Source organism: Anomalospiza imberbis, chromosome 3 (genome assembly GCF_031753505.1).
Source record: "Anomalospiza imberbis isolate Cuckoo-Finch-1a 21T00152 chromosome 3, ASM3175350v1, whole genome shotgun sequence".
Taxonomy (NCBI): Eukaryota; Metazoa; Chordata; class Aves; order Passeriformes; family Viduidae; genus Anomalospiza; species Anomalospiza imberbis.
In genome coordinates this window covers 113,159,428-113,179,488 of record NC_089683.1, presented here as the reverse complement: position 1 = coordinate 113,179,488, position 20,061 = coordinate 113,159,428, and the positions used below count along the sequence as shown (strand labels likewise).

The window sequence follows — 20,061 nt, the reverse complement described above, 5'->3', positions numbered from 1 at the left end:
AGAAGTGGGAAGGAAGCAAATTGGCCCAACCTGGCTGGCCCCTGTTAGCTCTTATTATAATGGTCTAATAACCTTAAAGATTCAAGTACAAATACAGCTGTGTCTGTGTACCCCTATTATACACTGTTTGTTTCATGCACAGATTTGATAATGTAAGTAAACACGGGTGCTCCAAAGTCAATCCTTGGGATAATGACTGCAAAAACTCTCCAAATAAAGTATCAGTTGTAGCTGCTTGCTGATTCTTATTTTCAAGTTCTTTTGAGACAACCAAGCAGACACTTTTATATCATGTTCCTCTTTTAGCTAATACTTTTTGGAGGTTTGAGTGCATATAACGCTGGAGAAGACTATCTTTGGCTTTAAAACTTGGTTTGTATATAAACTAAAATATCCTGAAGTTTTGTCCATGCTTGGAATTAGGGAGATGGTATAATACCACAAGACTGCAGACAATATGCAACTTGCTCATCAGCACTTCCCCATGCCAGGTCTCCCCCTGAGATAACTCTGAACAGCTGCTTCAGGGGTGGATTCATGTGCTTCAGGGAGGATTGGTGTTTTTCCAAATATTTCATCTCTTGCATTTCATTTGATTTCATTTCTGTAACAAGAAGAATAGTTGCTATTTTTGCCTTTCAGGATGTAACATCTCTAAGAAACTGTGCTCTTTCTATTTTTCTTCAGCTATAGTCCATGTTTGTCTACTGAAAAACATTCAGAAATGCTGCTACAAGAATATTTTTGTCTGCTAAATATTAGTAGTTGAGTAATTTGTAGGAGAACGTGTATGCCCCAGAACGCCTTACTACTCTTCACTACCTTGGCAAACAAGCAAAATTAAACTTCATTGCACATTGCCCATAATACAATTATCTGTTCTCAGCAGAGACTCCCTCTCAGCAAACCCTGTAATTTGTGTTGTTACCAGTACCATCTTCCTGCTGCAAGCAACACCAACATCTTATCTTAGTTCGGCATCTGACATCCTTGGGCGTGGATCATTTTTCAGTGACTTCAGCAGGCCTGCAGTTAGCAGTGCTTTCATTTTCAGCATGCTATACCTTTCTTCCAAGAGAAGTTTTGGCCACTTTTGAAAGCTCTCTAAGGATTTTTCCAATATTAAATTATGTGATGCACAATTTAGCAAGGAACATAATATAAACGTCACTTAAAAATAACTAAGTTAATGCAAGACTGGATAGCTGGAATATTGTATTAGTAAGAAAGCCAATAAGAAATAAAGACTTTAGCCCAGAAGCATGCTAGGCACTTGCAGCCAAGCTCCTGTCCATTCTAACACTATTAAATGACTTAAGGCCAGCTATTTCAAACGTTTTGATCCCCATTTCAAGAACAGGGGGGTTATTTTTAAAGGTTGACAGAAATGCACCAGCACTTCTGAGAATCAGGATACTGCTGTAGGTGCTTGAATAAAAACATAACTTCAGGCATTAACATTTTGCATGAAATAATGACTTACAAATAATTATCATTGTTCTCACAAGAACATTGCCTTTTGATAGACCTTTACAGAGAAAATTTAATTTTGTTTTTTCTTTTCCTGGTTTTTGGCCTATGTGCACATCTGTGCAGAGCTATTTTTGTGAGAGACACTCAGGTCCTAGTTTCTGTCTTCAACTTACTGGCTTCCCAGCTGAGTCAGCAAGCTTGGAAATTCTAACAGCTCGTTACTTGGCTTAGGGAATTTTTAACTTTTGCCAGGTATCTGTTGAGTTTGTAAAGTCCCTGGACTAGAACCACTGAATGATTTCACATAGGGCACCAACAGATGGTGACAACATTTGGTGTCTATCAACCTGCATAGTATTTGAGCTAATGTCCTAGTTCCTGCATCCTGTTACAAATCCCTTCAATTTACCAGCCCTTTCTCTGTGTTCACTTTGGATTTGGACCAACTAATAAGCCATAAGAAGCAAATCAGTGTGTGCGCAGGTAGTTTATTTTAATGGAACTGGTTGCAGCTGTGGTTAAATTGGAGTTTAGGCCTTGGCAATTCCCGATGTGTGGAGACTGGAATAGTCCTATTGCCTTCGAGAGTACTCGACTTTACTGACTTCAATTTGACATCTTTAAATGTGTTGAGGAGCACATTTAGTGCAGGTAGCTCTGGGTGTGGCTGCAGTGTGCACTGCAGGCTGGGCTAGGAGGGCCAGGAACCCAACCCTGAGCCCAGGTGGGGATTGGGGATCTGTGGCCTCGCCAGCAGGAGCCATCCACACAGAGTTTGGTGCTCTTGGACTGTGAGGTTATAAAAGCTCAGGATCCCTCCTTGAAGGCACCAGATTGAGCTATTATTTTATTTTGTTATTCTATTGTTCAGCTATTGCACCATGACTAGGCTATTTTTAAGGCTCTGGAGGTCTGGGACTCTGCTATGGGAAGCCCAGTGTGGAGCTGGGAAGGAGACTTGGTGTGCTCGTGTGAGTGTGGGGGTGTAGCTGGGAAGGTCCCAGCTCAGGGGGTGGGAGGGTGACTCCAGAGTGGCTCCTGGATGGTCAGACAGGGAAGTTTCCTTAACAGTGCCTTTACATTTTATCTGTTGAGAAATACTTTTCAATCCATTGCCTTCTCATATGTGTTTCTCAACCACACAATTTCCACTTCTGTAGACAGCATTCAAGAAATTTATCTTTAACTATATGTTGACAAGGTTGTAGGAGGACTAAAACCTTCCTTTATTTATAGATGCTTGGCTTTTAATTTCCATCTGACTTTTTGGCAAGCTTTAAGAATCAGACATGTTGTATCCTTGTTAATGTTAATAGAGTTTTAATAGATTAAAATGTTTTATGTTGAGTGCAATATGACATTTAAAGCAGGCTTTAATTTCCAAAATGTGTAATTTTCCCTCCATCTACACTGCATAAAGGTCCAAGGCCCTAATGGGGAATTACTTACCTTACATTTCATACAGAAATGTTTCAAATTGATTTTAAACAGCAGCCATACTGGAAAAGTAATAGGTAATAGGCAGCCCATAAAATTTTTAAACTGAGAGAATCTGGAGAAGAACAATAATTTTCTTTTATCACTCTGTGTCAGGTTTGTGTTAGACTGTATCCTTTCATAAAATAAATAGTGGTTTTTTTGTGTAAGTGAACATATTTGAGTTCAATAAACAACAGAACTTTTTTCCTGTGGATGTTTCAAAGCCAATAAAAATAATTTTACAGAATCAGTGCCATAATACTAACAAGTCCATTGACATTCACTGAATCAAGTCATGTTTTGGTAATAAGTCAGATGAACAAATACTCCTTATTTCTATTCTCTTAGGAGGCCTTTCAGTTACCTCTTGCTTAGCTAAGGTCCTTCTCAAAATTATATTAATTTTAAACACAATTGGAGGCTCTTTGTTCAATGTCCCTACTCAAACTGAGTAGCGCTTTACTCCAGTTAAGTGGGTCTAATCTAAGTCAATGGGGTCATTTGAGGTGTAAGATGCTACTTGATTTAAAATATTAAAATCACTCTAGTTGGAAAATTCCTTCAATTATTTGAAACTTTTCTTATAACTGTGTCATTTATGATGCCAAGGATGGTGCTGATTTGGAATACTGATGCTAAGCTGTGTCAGGGTTGTTCTTTATAGAGATACGTGTTTGTTGAGACATTGTTACTCAAAAACTTTAGTTGTTTGTCACTTTCTGACCCTATTTATCAATAGACCTTGATATCAACTAGGGAATTTAAATAACAAAAACTTTTGGAACAGGACTGCAGTATTTTTTTAACCCACTTTACTATGCATGGAAGGTAAAACATAAACAACTGTCCAAATACCAATGCCATAGACTGGAAGAAAGGAGAAGTACAAAAAGGAGTGGATTTCTTAGGGTTTTCTCCTATGGTCTGAGGAAAAAGCTTTGCTTGTCCGTTAGTACCCTGAAACTTCAACAAATGCCACTGGAAAGGGCAGGATGCTCAGCGTGACTTGGGATTGTGTTGGTTCTATTATAACTTAGACCTTTACCTGGAGACAGCTCTTAGGCATAGCTGAATGTAATAAGCCACACACAGCACTGGTTAATAGATCTCTCTGAAAGAATTGGATGCAGGGTGATGAAAAGTTCTGTAGGCTCTGATAAAGCACATCAGGGTCACCTTAGTGCTTTGGGAAGAGGAGTTCCATAATGCAATGTAAAATTGTGCTTGAATTAGTAGTACTAGATACTGCTTTGTTGGTTCATTTAAATTAATTGCTCCAGCTGATTGAATTGGTCGAGGTGTTGGAATGATGTGGCTTCAGCATCTCTCACAGAAACACTGAACTTTAGAGCTCAGCTGTAGCACAGTGATATGTGGGTTCCACAAAAGGCTGACAGGACTCTGATAGGCATTTTCTATCTTCTTTATTTTCCTCCACATCTTTACCTGGAGTGAGAAGATATTATTAATGATGATATTAACAACAAAACCCAGCAATGATCTTTGTCAGTGCAGCTTTGGTCAGTGAGTTTTGTTACGGTTACTCTGGAAGAAGGGCAAATCAGTGAATGAAATAATGGAATTACTAAGGAATTATGCTGTGCAGTTTGTGACCTTACAGGTGACAAATGTTAAGGCTGTTTGCAACAGTCCTAGTTTGGGCATGCAGTCAGATGGGTACAAGGACCTAACTAGAAATTGTTTGGAGTAGCAACAAATTTCCAGGAACACTTTGAGCTTTTGTCAAGGTTTGCCAAGCTTGGTCAAAAGAACACCATCAATATTCTCATAGTCCCTATTATCTACAAATCTAAGAGAATCTGGCCAGAAAATAAGACATCCATTCCTACTCTTGTGGTTCAAGCTCTTTGGAGAGCTACAGGCAGTAATGCCTTTGAACATGTTTTCTTTCCTCATGCAATACACCTCTTCTGCTATTAAAGAGCCTGGTGTTGCTCTTGCAGGAGAGAATTTACAATCCACATTCAGGCTTCTGCCCAGATTTTCAGGAGAGAGTGTGTCAGAACGGCTTCAGGAAGCATTCAGTTCAAGCTGGTCTTTAGTTTGAAATATTTCTTCCAGCAGTTCTTTCCAACTCCTTCCCATGGTTAACCCTAATGGCCATCCCCTCCTCACCTCAACCCTGTGGCATATAGTCTCTCTTCTGTGTACATAATTAATAACATATCAAAGCCTAGGGAGCTGTGATACAGAAGGGTTGTGTTTTAATCCACCAAGTGGACTATTTTGAAACTCCCTCCTCTCTCTCTCTCCCTGGCATTTCATGTTTCTGGCTTGAAGCATTCCTTCCTTTACTTATCTTAGAAAATCTGTACAAATATGCATACAGAAATTTTGTGTATTTTTCTGCACTTCACTGTGCGCAGACTGAAAATACATAGATTAATGTGTAAAAACGAGTATTAGTGGAGATTTATATTCTCCTCTGAATACAGTAAATATAATTAATGCTTTCATATAGATGCTTGGACAGTCATGTTTATATAAGTATATGCTTTCATATTTTAAATTCTTCATTCTTGGTAATTAATAGAAGCCTACACAAATAGTCTCACTGGATTCAGCAAGTTTATCAATGCAAGTAATTACTTACCAATGGGAATAAGGGGGTTCACATTGTAGCCCAGAATGAAGTACTGATAAGATACAGAAAGAAGAAAATTACATTATTGGGTAGTTTCTTGTTACTAGCAGTCCTTACCCTTCATATTTTTAATGATAGTTAAAAATTGCTTTTCTATTAATGAAAGTGCAGTTAATATTTTTCATAACTGAACTTTACAGGCTTCAGTCCTCAGTTTTTCAGTCGCAGAGTGCGAGGGAATCATAGTTTATGAGGGTCCAGAGCTCAATCAAACCATTGCATTCACTTCATCAGCACTTGAAACCTGATGTGAATGTTGAAAATAAACATTATGCTACTTATATTATATGGGATAAATGGAATTATGTACATTACCCTTCAGTGCAATATACCTTAAACTCAAAATTGGAATGAATGTGAGGAAGGCAGAAATCTGTTGATTTGAGCAAACTATTAAGCTACATCAAATGTGACTTCAGAGCAATAAATATTGAAAAGCTTTGCAGTCATAAACAATAATAAATACAGTGAATACGTTCTAAACAAAATATTTATCTGCTTAATACTGTAGAGGTAAGCAGATGTCCTTGAGTTGCTGCCAGACTGTGCTGAAATGAATGCGCTATTTCATAAAGATGAATTTTGCAAACAAGTAGGGCTTCAGAGACCCAGGCCATTAAAAAACATGACTGTATCTTGACCACTGGCATTTTGTTACAATGGGAACCATGCTTTCATGGGTAAGAATTTCAAAGAGCTGTGTGGACATTTTTCCTGAGCATTGTGCAGATGCATGGAAGCATAAAGAATTATACAGTAAATTCTGTGGCTGAGAGAGATAACTGGCATGTTACAAAGTTTCCTGCTTACAAGTACTGTGCTGATGGCATTGCTGTTCTTGCCATTATAATTCTGCTGCTTTCAATTCTCTGGAGATGATAAACCCCCAACAACACAGTGCCACAAGCTAAGGGAGATAGCTGGGGTTTCGTGACAATGCTCTGAAAGAGCGGCAGAGACATTATGAGGTTTGTCAGAGAGCATAAAAGCCTTCGTGAAGCAAGTGAATTAGGCTTCCTCTGTTGTTTCTTGCCATATCCAAAACTGATAGGAAGGAAGATTGTTTCCAACAACTGCTCGCTTTCTAGCTTTTAATAGTTAAAGGGAGGTCGGGCTAGAAGCTGAGATCAATCCCAGAGTAATAAATTTTACATTATTATATTTGTCTTTCTTGAAATATAAACACCAGAGGATCTATTCTCAAATGGCTTCCGACCCATTTTTCCATAATTAATACAGGAAATTTCAAGAACGTGACTCCCGGTGCAGCTCAGACAGAGGCAGATCTGTATTCATCAGCGTGGATTAATTAGTCTTTCACCAGGCACACAGTTACTTCGAAGAGCTACAAAATGGGCAGTTATAAAGGAGGGAAAGCTGTCTCATAAAAACCCATAAGCCACATGTTCTGTGAATAAGAGATACTTTTTTTTTTTTTTTTAACTTTGATGTTTATTCTATGTAGTTTAAGATTTACAGCTAGATTTATCCAGCTCCACCGACACTGACCTTGCCTTCAATGCGGCAGCAGTATGGAATGAATTGCTCTCCCCTGGTTGATTTGAAGGGCAGTACTTAACAAAAAAAATGCAGCAAGGATTCACTCTGAATAAGAACAGCAGAGCCTCTCTTTGTTCAGATCTGAAGACTTACTTCTGGGTCATTGTATTCAGTATGGCTCCACCATGCTTGGCAGGCGTTTTCTTTGTCTTTTAATTGGGTAAACACATCTGTTACAACCAAGAAAAGGAGAATTATGCACTGCCACTTAAATCATAGGGACTATTCTAACAGCTCCATCTGTGGTATTGAGGTGTAAGGAGTTGTTTTTTCTTAGCCTTCTCATTTTTGTTACTTATAAGACCTCATTCATGACCTGACACAATGTTTTATGAAGTCAACAGAAAGGCTGTCACTGTTTTTAATGAGCTTTGGATCAAGCCCTCTGTTTTTCATCAACACAGAACAAATCCTTTCACTCCAGACAAAGGTCCCAACTCATCAGTTGGAGATTTGAAGACAACAGTAGCAGCAAAGAGGAGAACTTGGGGACCATCAGCAGTGATATTACCTGTCTAACGTGTCTTTGTTTTGGGATGTGTTGTAACTGGGGACTAATGACACACAGCAGCTTCTTGTACATTTCAGACCATTCCCTAGGAGGAAAGCAAGGGTGGGAGAGCAGGAGGAGGAGGGTTTTGTCACACACATTCCTAAGCCAGACACCTTTTGCCCATGTCCATTACCAATCCCTGGCAGAGCCCCAGTCTTCACTACGCTTGCAAAATTCTTTTTATAATAAAAATAAAACCTGATTTCACTTAAAGTGTTAGTGAAATCTTAAATAACAGACCTGCTATTGTCTTTGCTGAAGAAGTTGACAAACTCTCCTGAAACACATGCTGATTGGTATTTTGGCATCAAGAGAAAAGCCAGCAGATCCATTTGAAGCACAGTGAAGCTATCCCACAAGTGTATTAATACAAAATGAGATTTACAGTGACTTTAGTGGTATGCACTGTGTATAAATTATTACAGATTGAAGGCACTGCCAAAAAACCCTTATTAAGCATATAATTCCATAAAGCAAAAGTGAGGTTAGAAATAAATATGAGATCTTTTTGAAGAGACCAAGTGTCCATTTTGCATTACGACTGACACAAAGCAGTCTTGCTCAGCAGTAGAGTAAGATTTTGAGACAGCTGGGAATTGAACAAGTGATGTAAGTTTACAGGCCTTCAGTCTTTCTTGGCTTTGGCTTTAAAAGTCCACATGTTCAAGGGGTTTTAGATTTCTTTATATGCTTACAACATTTTTGGTCAGCCTTGAAAGAAAGTAGGAGTTAAAATTATGATATGTGCTGTCTCCTAACATGGACAGGGGAAGTATGGAGTGAGAGCATTGGCTGGAATAAAATGAATTACTTTTCATAGAATCATGGAATGGTTTGAGTTGGAAGGGACATTAAAGATTATCTAGTTGCAACCCCATGCCATGGACAGGGATGTCACCCACTAGATCAGGTTGCTCAAGGTCCCAGCCAACCTGGCCTTCCAGGGATGGGGTCTCCACAACTTCTCTTGACAACCTGTTCCGGTGCCTCACTACCCTCTGAGTAAAGAATTTTTTCTTGGTATCTAATCTAAATATTTTCTCTTTTAGTTTAAAAGTATTCCCACTTGTCCTATCATTAGCTATTTAATAAAATAGATAAAATGTAATATAAACAGAAAAAATGCAATAAAAATTGAGAGTAGCCACACTTTGAGACAGTTTAGGACAGAGAGTAAAACTAGACTTCTGTATTTAGAATGAATTAACCTTTCTTCCTAAGCTTTGACCTAGCCTCATGGAAAAGGAGTAGATAGCTTGTAGTGACTTTTCCTATGGAAGATCAAGTGCATGCACAATTTGCCTGCTCTGTGCTGTTGCTGTTGTTAAGATACAGGTTTTAAATGGAAAATGCCCGGATATGCTGCTATTTTAGTTCTGAGGAGGTATGTTGATGATGAAGTTAAGCACCTGAGTGCTAAGTGGCTTTGGATCACAACAGATTGTTTCAAACAGATTATAGATTTTGTAAGTGCACCATGGATATAATGTGTAAAGATTTCCACCTTTAAAAGATGTACATTGAGCATTATGCAAATAAGCCATTGCTTACTCAGATGGTAGAATAATCTCTTTGTCCTGGCATGACAGTAAAGTATGTTTCCACTTGTTGTCCCCATCTGTCACAAGATGATAAACCTCAGATCTGTAAAAATCTTATCTGAATGTATTTGTTAACATCTTGCTTTACTGGCCACCATCATGTACTGTTTTCACTGTGTAACTAAGTACTTGCATTTTTTTTTTGTAAGCCACTGGAATTACTTGATTTCTCCACATAGGTCCAGCTGGGGAGAGCATTTAGTTTAACTCATCCCTGTTCCACACATCACAGAAATATGTTCATCAAGCATAAGCTTAAGAACTCTTCCAAATAGATATGCATTTCTGAATCAGAGCTGTGGTATTTCAAGTTGTTTCATTTGCAATTAAGTTATATTCAGTGCTGATTGCACAATATAAAACCCACTAATATTTCACTAGCTGCGTAATTTTCAGAGATAAAGACCTCTTCACATTGAAATACAGCCTATGAATCCATTTACTGCCAGAGAACCTGATTTATGTAGGGCATGTGATTTCCACGTGTATTTGCACCGGTGCAAGCGGGCTGATTATATTTATTTATTTCTTTTGTTTGTTTGTTTGTTTTAACAGCGGGGACAACGTATATCTTTAGCAAAGGTGGTGGACAAATCACTTACACGTGGCCTCCCAACGACCGGCCGAGCACTCGAGCAGACAGACTGGCAATAGGGTTTAGCACTGTGCAAAAAGAGGCTGTGCTGGTGCGAGTGGACAGTTCTACTGGCCTTGGAGATTATTTAGAGCTGCATATTGTAAGTATCAGCACCAAAGGCATGAGATTTCTTCTTGTCTTGGTTGTTCTTGCGTTTGTGGGGGTTTACATTTATTTTGTCGGAGTGTGATTACAGCAGTCAATGAGGCTTTTGGGGTCAATAGTGAACTAAGTGATACTGGTTTATTGCATATGATGTTGTACAGGGTCTCAGACATACTCAAAATGCCTTTTTTTTTTTTTTTTTTTTTTTTGTTTGCTACAGTGCTGCTTTTCATGGCTTTTTAATTAAAAATTATACTGAGATAGTACCTGTACAGATAGAGCAGTTTATTGCAGTGTCATTACATGGAACAGAATTTAGCAGTGTCAGAGGAAGGTATGTTTATCCTGGGGGATTTAATCTGGAATCTAATAGTGGAATTGCAGTGTATCACAGCTGACTGCTTATTATTAATATTAGAATTTGTCCTCTGATTTCACCATTCTTTTGTGATGGTAAATCTTAAGCAGAAAGAAAGACTATCAGGCTAGGAAGTCTTTCAGCTGCCTTAAAGCAAGGAACTAGCAATCAAAATTGAAAGCATATGGAGTTTTATGGTGCCATAAATAAATGATCAATTGAGAAAAACATAACTAGAGCAGTATAAAATTTTGTTGTTTAGATTACTTTGAACTTTGTTAATGTGTTAGTTTGATTTTTATTTGAGAATGTCTCTACTTTCAGGAACAGTTGAGTTCCTTTTGAATGAAATTACTTATTGATCTATAACCAATTACACTTTTACCCTCAGAACACATTCAGCAGTGATCATTTTCAAAATTAAATGGGATTATGGTATTCAATCTTCCCAGACTCCTTTTTCTGCAAAGGCACTCTTGCATTGTGGATGGAGGTGATTCTTTATTTATTTACTGGCTTGAGTAAAGAAACAAAGAAAAAAAAAACCTGAAATAAAAATCAGAGGTTGTCTATACCCTTATCTTACATTGAATCGCACGGATGAAGTAGCTGGCTGGTATTGTGCAATCTTAGTTTGAAAATGTGAACAAAGCAACTTCTCCCAGGTGCCAGAAAAACTGAGAGCCTACATATTTCAAGGCAAGTATTGTGTTGCTAGATAGAATTTAAATATTTGCTTTGCAAACAGCAGGTGCCTTGTTATAATTTACCTCTTTATTTGTGATCTCAGAGCAAACCCACCCTCTGTGGTCAACAGAGTTACTTTCTTCTTGCAGTTTTTTCCTTGTTCATTAGCATACAAAGGAATGTTTTCCTTGTAATTTTACTATAACTGAAGTCTATCAAAACTATAATATTTGTTTGCTCTTCCATCTAGCAATGATATTTCTATTTTAAAGCAAACATTATGTTCATTAATGATGAGTTGGAGATGAAAAATTATTGCCTGCTCATAAATGTTTGTAGTTTTCAATTTTTTTTTCTCAAATAACTTTCTTATACCCATGCTGTAGCAAAAGATGGTAAAAAAAAAAAAAAGAATAATTGAGAATTTTCTATGGTCAGAAACACTACCAGTTTAATAGGGATGGGGAAAATGGTGAATTATACTTTAGTGGTTCTTTTGAAATTTCTGTGAAGCAGCAAAGCCTTTTATCATCCTGCTCTGCGGGGTGATATTGGCCTCCCCTTGCTGCCTTTGCAAGGGACTTTGGGAACCTCCCTGAAGCCTGTTCTGCTTCAGAGCAAAATGGTAACTGTGTGAAATTTCACTGGAATGAGATTTGACCTCTGAGAGCAGCTTCAGAGTAGTCTGTCCCTAGAGTGGAGACACTGAGGGATTGACCTGAAATCCTAAGACATTTGGCAGGGACTTTTATAACAGTTGTCAGTGATAGATAAAGCTAGGAAAACTATTGGGATATAATTTCCCGGAATCTAATTCAAATAAGGATAGTATTCAAAGGGAAGTTGAAAGGCAGTATTTTCAAAAGCAGTTTTGACACCAAAGACCATATATCTCATTAAAGTCAGCTGAGATGCAGATACTTCTGAGAATTTTACCTGAGATCCATTTTAGCTCAGAAAGATACTGTGAGACCTCACAGTTCTAAAAATGAAGAGAACATAGAAACACGGAGGTCTACGTATGTGTTACACTTGTAATTGGATCTAAATGTTTCCATATTGGCATCTACTGTGTTAAACCAGCTGTAATCAAAGCAGTTGGAGGCATTTGTCATTCAAAACTTCCTTCTTTCACCCTTGAGATGCCACTAGGAGTGTCTAATCTACTAAACAACCAGAATCATGCTATGGATAGTGCAAGGAGATAATACTAGAAGGAGGGAAGTGTTTAATTCTGCATGTTTTTTTGCATGTACCCACTCACCTGTGAATATGCATGAGCAAAAAGTGCCTGTGTACCTGGAGATGCACGGTGCATGGATAACTCACCTCTGTGTAGTGGCAAAAAAAGTTGCACTGGTACTATTGCCTTGAAAAAATTTAGATTATAGACCTCACTAGCATGTTGGGGAGGGTGCTTGAGAGCTTTGAGCTAGTTTGCTCTTAACCTTCTTCGTTCTAGAAATGGAAAAGGAAATTACAAGTTAGATTATGGTACTTCAGTGTATGCTTGCCCTCTTTATTATTCTGTTTACTTAAAGACAATGTTAACCTAATAATGAAATCAAGCTTGTAACAAACTCTGATTTTAAAAAATGCTGCTTGATCATCTGAATCACACTTTTGGTGTTAGGTTAGGAACATATTGATTTAAAGTAATCATTTAACCTCTCCAAATAAACATTGTTATCAGAAACACTTTTCAAAATGTGTAGTCTGCATTGCTACCAGATGCTTAACAGTTCCAGTGCAAATATTTGAAATTCCAAGAGAGATTATTATAAAACTCCACCTATACTGTAGCAGCATAAAGGACTCACTGTGTGTATGATACATATGAAACACAGTAAATCAGGAAAAGGATTTTAAAATGTTTTAGTCATCCAGAGCTGCAGCAATTAACTTTCATTTCGACCATTTGACTTCTCATATGGAAGTGGTCTCCTGTGCTGTCTCTGCTGGGAGATCTAGTTCAAGAGGAAATAGATATCCTACCTAAAAGTCTACTGCATCTCCTGTTGATGGATAAATGAAGGACAAGTAGCTCTGACAACCACTGCAATCTTCCTTTTTTTCTTCTTTTCATGACATGGTCTGCATCCATCTCCATGTCACATGGAAAAAGGCAGCAGCTTTTCATGCAGTGCTCAATTAATCACCATGTGCACTCCTGCCCTTAACTTTTTGTATGACTTTTAGTGCCCTTAGGTAATTCTGTCAGTGGTTCCTGTTCCTACCTCCACTTTTCTTCTCTTCCTACCCTGTTATCCCACATCATTAGATAGCAAAATGTACAAATATATGAATGTCATTGTTTTCCACAGGCACTCTGCTGTTGCTACCTTGAATTTTTAGCTTTCCTGTGGTGAGGAACAAAGTGAAGTTAGACAAAGATATCATGTCAAAGGGCTAAGAAGTCCTGTTAAATTGCTCTTTCTGTCAATGCTGGTAGCATAGGAAACTGTAATTCTCCTGTGTTGCACCAGGGGTATTTGCTCTGTTTGAGAGGAAGGATATATTTCCATCAACAGGCTTCAGCCATTAAAAAAAATATGTAAATGATACCATGTTTTCATCTTTCATTGTTAAAATGAAAGACTTTATAACAAAATGTAACATTTTTTTATGCCTGATGGAAAGAATCAGCAGTTTCTGTGTCTTCTTTGTCTCTGTCATTTGTTTGAAAAAATCAAAGTATTTGCGGAGCACAAAGCAGCTGTTTTTATGGTGATAGCTGTTTTTGAAGTTAAGAACAAGAAGTTTGTATGGAGCATAAGGCCAGCAGAGCATTTAGAAGTATAAAGCTTTGGCATTCCAAAGAAGACATCCAGCCTAGGGCACATGAAGCTGAACTGATCACTTCTCCCAGCTCAAGCAGGGTGAGAAAGTATTAATTAATCTCATTTACAGGTATGGACCTGGTGAATTATGTGAACTGATGATGATAATTCTCATAAGAAATAGTCAGAGGTCTAAAATAAGGAATAAGGCAGATGTGGCAATGTTTTGAATGTTGTCCTAACCCTCTCTGTGAGGAAAGTGGGCTGAAATGTCCTGTGATTCCAGTGAGAGACAGTCTATACTTAGGATATAGAAAACATATTAAAATAAAAAGAAATAAAGCTCAGGGTAGATGGTAGTAGATATTTTTTTTGTTTCATTCTATTTCATGTCACTAGGAAACAATATTTTAGGGGAAATGCTAACCAATAAGATTAATACTGTGATGATAAAGCATGGAAAACTGCTTCAAAAGATTTGCTAGCACATTACCTGAAAAAGTAGAGTATGGTTAAAACAGATGGCATCAGTATATGCAAGGCTCAACACAATTAACCTGAAATGCTGTGAAGATGTAGCATTACTGGCATGATGGATTAATCAATATTGTCCTTAGACTTCCAAGATGTGTTTGTGAGGCCTTCAGAGTTAAATTAATGACTGAGGTGAACAGTCACAGCAGCAGAAAGATTGTATGTCTTACAGAAAATAGAGTTTTGCATTGTGAGTAAACTCAGTTCATGCTCTTCGTCCCAAATATTAACATGCTACATATATTAAAATATACACTGTAGAAACGGCGGTTTTAATTTTTTTTTAAACTTTCAGCAAACTTAAAATCAGTATTATTTCCTACTCCCCTCTCTCTGTCTCTTGGTTATACATATGCAGTACTCTGCTACACCAGGCTTTTAATAGCTGACTCTGTTAGACCTTATTGTACATATCCATAAAATATGGATAATTTTAACTTATGCAAGTATAATGACCTTCCCTCAAGTGAACAGAAGGAGAAAAACTCAAGTGAGGATCAGAGTTCTGTGTTTGAGTGCACCAGGGAAAGAACTGCAATATTTTATGATAAATGCATTTGTTGTTCTCTTTTGAATACTTCACATGTCTTGGGCTTAATGTCTAATGGAAAGTCAATTGATTTTTATTGACTTGGTTCTATTTGGATCAATTCCTAGAGAGCTGGATGTACTTTCAGTGAGATTGATGATAAAAAATACCTTTGATTTTAGTGGTTTGTATTGGAGCTAATTAATTTTCCCGGGAAGAGTTTAATGATATTTAAAAAATAATATTTCTAGAATATGATTTCTTCTAATAATCACCATGCAAATCTAGAATTCCTTATTCTATACATTCCTATAGAAAGCATAGGTTTGGGAAGGCCAATGTTGGCTTGTATATTCATGAAATAGTAATGAGATTAAAATTGAATTATTCACGTCCAGGAAGGGATTTTTAAAAAAAAGGCAGACCTAGTTTTCAGAAATCTGATATTTTAGAAGTGCTGAACATGCACAACAGTGGCTAAAGTCAATGGAAGCTGAATGTAGTCAGCACCTCTGAAAACCAGGTCATCATCATATCAGCTAAGTGGGTATCAGGGATCACTTTGGAGCCCTGGAAAGACTTTAGACCATTATGTTCATCACAGTTGTGGTTTTTAATATTCTGCTACCTTGAAGTACAAGAAAATTTCATAAGGCTGATGTTATCCAATTCTGAATTCTGTTATTATTTGATATTTCTTTGTTATGCTTATAGATGCAATATTTATTTGTGATTTTTTTTTTCTTCATTTACATAAGTGAATGTAAAATGCTATAGGAATTTTAACTATCATAGACAGTGCTTGTTTTCTTTGGAGAACAAAAAACTCAGCAACCAGACTATATGTGAACCTTTAAACTGAACAAAAAATTGCTATTGAAGAAGGATTTCCAGACTTGCTTATGGGTTTGAATAAAAAAAAAAGCAGTGCAATCAAAGCAGACTCATTTATGGGACTAGACAGGTAGGTGAGAATGCAATTCACTGCACACAAACATTAAGTTAATTAGAATGGGAGCAATGAATTAATCTAGGGAATTTGTACTAAATGCAGCAATCATTTACCTCACTGATCAGGTTAAAGATCTAACTTTGTAGGAAAGAAAATAAATGAATCACTGAGATGGTCAAGCCATGCTTTGAAACCATGCAGTTAAGTTATTCTTTTGTATCAGCAGAGACAAAGATTAAAAAAAAACTCTGAAAAGGGCTTTTATTATATAAGCAATTTGTTAATGCTTCATCATGAATACTCTGCACAATCTGTTATCGCACATTGAGCAACAGTGGTCTGTTCTTGCCATAAACAGGCCAAATTGCTGAGGGAAGGTTATGGAAATGTGCTAATTCTGGCACAGAACAGACTGATAACTGATACCTTACTGTATGAAAAATATGAATGGAATTTGTACAGCTGATGTAATTAATCAGTTTGACTGCCATCAGGGAGCACTGCAAGGAGAAATCCTGATGTTTTGTGGAAGGTCCAGTATAACAGTGTGGTAGGGCTGATCTCCCAGCTGATTGCCTGGTTCCTCAGCCTAGAAATGTGCTTGAGGTAGGCAGCTCCTTTCCTTTCCTTCCTCTGTCTTGGGATAAAATAGAAATTTTTGCTTCCCTCTATCCGGCAAATAACTCCTTTATGCATCCTGCTCCTTTTGTGCTTTTGGGAGAATGCAAGCCTCCTTCCCAAAGAAGCATGCTGTGTAATGGGGTCGCCACCTGCCAGCCCCTTGACCAGAGAAAACTGCACAGCCAGTAGGACCCAACTTCCCGGCTAAAACACCGTGTCAGTGGCACAGTGCTCCAGCCCTCAACAATGATGAACCTCCTCAAGTGTGTCCTTCTAGAAAAGGTGTAAAGCCTGGCTGAAGGTGGGTAGATCTTTAAAACACTTCTGGTGGGTCCACATAGATCAGAACCGGCTGAAAACAATATGGGAAGAATTGCATGTGGCTGTGGTGTTGTATGAAGTTATCGTACAGATCAGGTAGTGGATTCTAAATTCCCTTCTGATCCCACATATCTCAAAATTACACTGGAAGTTAAATCCATCTGTTGGCAGAACTGCTTAAGATCCAGAACTTCGGTACTGAATTTGATGGCAAGTCTTCCTACGACTTTATTGTTGCAAACTGTGCATAAATGGAACCTTAGATCTGGGACGAGGAGAGAACATAAACATGGAATTTAATTTTCTTTCTGAGCTTAAAAAAGCACCAAGATTAGGAATAGAAGGGGTTTGGCCTGGGCCATGTTATATTAATAACAAAAACTCTGCATTTTTAAGAATTCAAGTTCACCGATTCGGAAAAGCAAGCACAAGACCAAACATATTTAATCAGCACAAACTTGAAGAAGCTCATGACCTCTTCATAAAGCTCCTCTAAGTTTTTACATTGTCAGTTTTAAAGCCTGAAGTATTCTATGGATTACGTGCAGTCACATTTTCAAGGATTATTTCCTTCTCTTCCCTTTCACTCGTTCCCCAACTTGTTCTTCTGCCATGTCCTCGAACACAAATTTGTGTGTTGTGCAAATTCAGCAGTCCCAGTGAAAACATCCATGGGTCTCAGGAATCACCTGGAATACTTTTTCTTTCCCATGAAATGAGGCACAGGAAGGAACAGGGAAGTCCCCTCAGGTGCTGATTGTATGGTGTACTCCCATGGAAGGACTTCTGATGAGAACCACTGATAAGTTCCGCTTAATTAAAAAACAAAAGCAGCAACAACAAAGCAAATAAACACGTGGCCAGAATTGGGAGGCACATCCTTGCGTGTCAAGGCTCTTCACATATAAATAACAAATTTCTGGCTTCAGAAAGGAGGACACAGGAATTAGTTAATGATGTACAGATAAATAAATAGACCCTCTTGCCTCCCACCTTTCCTGGTTAATGTTATCTCTTCTCATTGACGTTTTAGATCCATCACAGTCTAATCACATACTTGTAATTCAAAATTCCTGGCGCTGGCTACTGGCCAACATCCTTCTGCATGAAGGTTGCAGCTATTTTAATAACTTGGCACCAACTCTCCCAGAACATTGCCATGTATAAAAAAGCACCGATGAAAAATTTAACAGGCATTTTAGCAACTTTATTAAGATTAAAAGGATACTTGACTATTTGAAGTAGCAGAGCCGTTGAGGTGTTCACTGCAACCTGGCTCATCATCCAAATGAAAAAGGAACTGAAATACAGGAAATTATTGTCATTATTTGGAGAATGAGAGCTCTGGATGACAGAGTAAAGTCCAAGAGCAGGCTACTTTTGTCCACTTACCCAATGGGGGTAATATTCTGCTTATTATATTTAGACATAAATATAATAGCATTTATATGCTTATATATATAATAAGCATATACAGTTTTTAATACCTAGTCAGGTAAGAGAGTCAGCCCTGATTAATATTTCCAAGCTTATTCCTGCCTAGTTCTTGTCTAATTTTAGAGAAGCACCAAAAGAGGGGTTTGTATTCCCTTCCTCCCTGCTGGGCATGCCTTGCTCAACACCATGTGGAAGGAATATGTACCCAGTGTGTCAGAAGCTGTGACAGTGCGGGCTGGAGATAGGTTTGGGCACTTTGGGCTGACAAAAAAAAAAAAAAAAAAGAAAACAGACTGGAGCAATGGCATCACGTTCAGCATATGCTAGATTATGCTTTTAGCCCCTAATGGCAGCTTGAATAAGGGACAGTGACTCTCAGACTGCTGTTGACCCACTGGAGAAGGGCCAGGTTTGCACAGGACAGATCAGGGTTTGTTTCCTATGAATAAAAGCCAGAATCCAAGATCTGGCCCATTAATTCCCCGTCTTTTGAATTTATGAGCCCTAAGTGAGGATAAGGATAAAGTGTGCGCTGCAGCACCAAGTACCAGTGTAGTGGTTTTTCAGTGGATATGCAGTATGAACAATATTATTTTTAATACCAGTGAGAGTGATTAGCCTATTGATGCAGAACAAGATGAAGACAAAAAGTGAGGCTGGTGACCTGAACAGATTCTGATCCTAACTCCAAGTAATTCTCATCTCATCACTTCTACTATTGAATTGTTTGAAAATATTGCAGAAATATGAATAAGTACGAGCAGGATCTGCATCAAGCCAGAAAACTACTGGCTGGAAGGTGAGGTGCAGAAGCAATTTTACAGAGCCTTCTGCTTTCCTTCAGTCATTTGTTTAAGTAAATATTGCTAATATAGTTAATCACCTTGTGCAAATAAGGAAAGCTCATCTTAATACCATTCTCATTTTGTGAGATACTACCTTAATTGTAACTCTCAATTAGTTAATTAGACCACTTACTTAATTCAGGTTTTGCTCTGTGAAGCCTCAGTGTCATCACCAAATTGAAAACTTCTTTTCATATTTAATGGTAGTTTGCTTTTCTCCTTCTAGACTGTTTCATGGTCTTGAGCCTTTCTCCCTGTTTCCTCACGCTATGTATCAGTGAGGAGGAACTGGGGCAAAATCACTGGATGAGTGTAGGGGAGGATGGAACTGGACACACAGGGCTTGGCTCCTACCTTCATCCAATTAACTTACTTAACTTTTGTAGTCTTTGACACAAGCTCATTGCACCAGGGTTATGCAGAAGACAGAGCCAGAGCAGGAAATTTGTGTTTTCTGAAAACCTGGCTGCCAGTTGTATCCTCATCCCCCTTTCACTTGCTTGTCTATGCTCTTTAATCACTGTCAGTCTTACCTTGACACCCTTGACATCAGTGCATCTCCACTGCTGGTGGATCACTGAGCAGCCTATTGCTTTCTCTCTCAGCAACAATCATAGGTGTACAATATTTGCCTTCTCTTTGAATCCAGCAGTGATTCTTCCCACTTGACAGTGGGCTGCTGCTGCTCTTAAGTCTTTTTTTTTTTTTTTTTTTTTTTTTTTTTTGCTTAGATCATACCACTCAGAGGAATTCCTGCAACAATAACAGACAGGATAAAGATTTAATGAACTGATACTCTCAGTGTTCTGTGTTCTGGTGGCTTATGTTTAATGTAACAATCCCGGTAACAGGTGAGTTTCCCTGTTAAGTGTTTGGAGAGGCTTAAATATCTCGCTGTTTGTGAAAGCCCATTTACACTGAAAC

General features: G+C 38.0%; 1 protein-coding gene across 38 annotated transcripts in view; it reads left to right on the top strand.

Annotated features, from left to right (window-relative positions):
* Nucleotides 1–20,061, top strand: part of NRXN1 (neurexin 1) — a 674,512-nt gene that overhangs the window by 455,975 nt on the left and 198,476 nt on the right. For 37 of the 38 annotated variants that reach the window (XM_068186598.1, XM_068186597.1, XM_068186587.1 and 34 more), the window contains one exon: nucleotides 9,887–10,068. In XM_068186598.1, the coding sequence (XP_068042699.1) occupies nucleotides 9,887–10,068 (182 nt within the window). Of the gene's footprint in view, nucleotides 1–9,886; nucleotides 10,069–19,868; nucleotides 19,938–20,061 lie in introns of those variants that run through there. The other variant, XM_068186599.1, reaches the window with a different exon arrangement.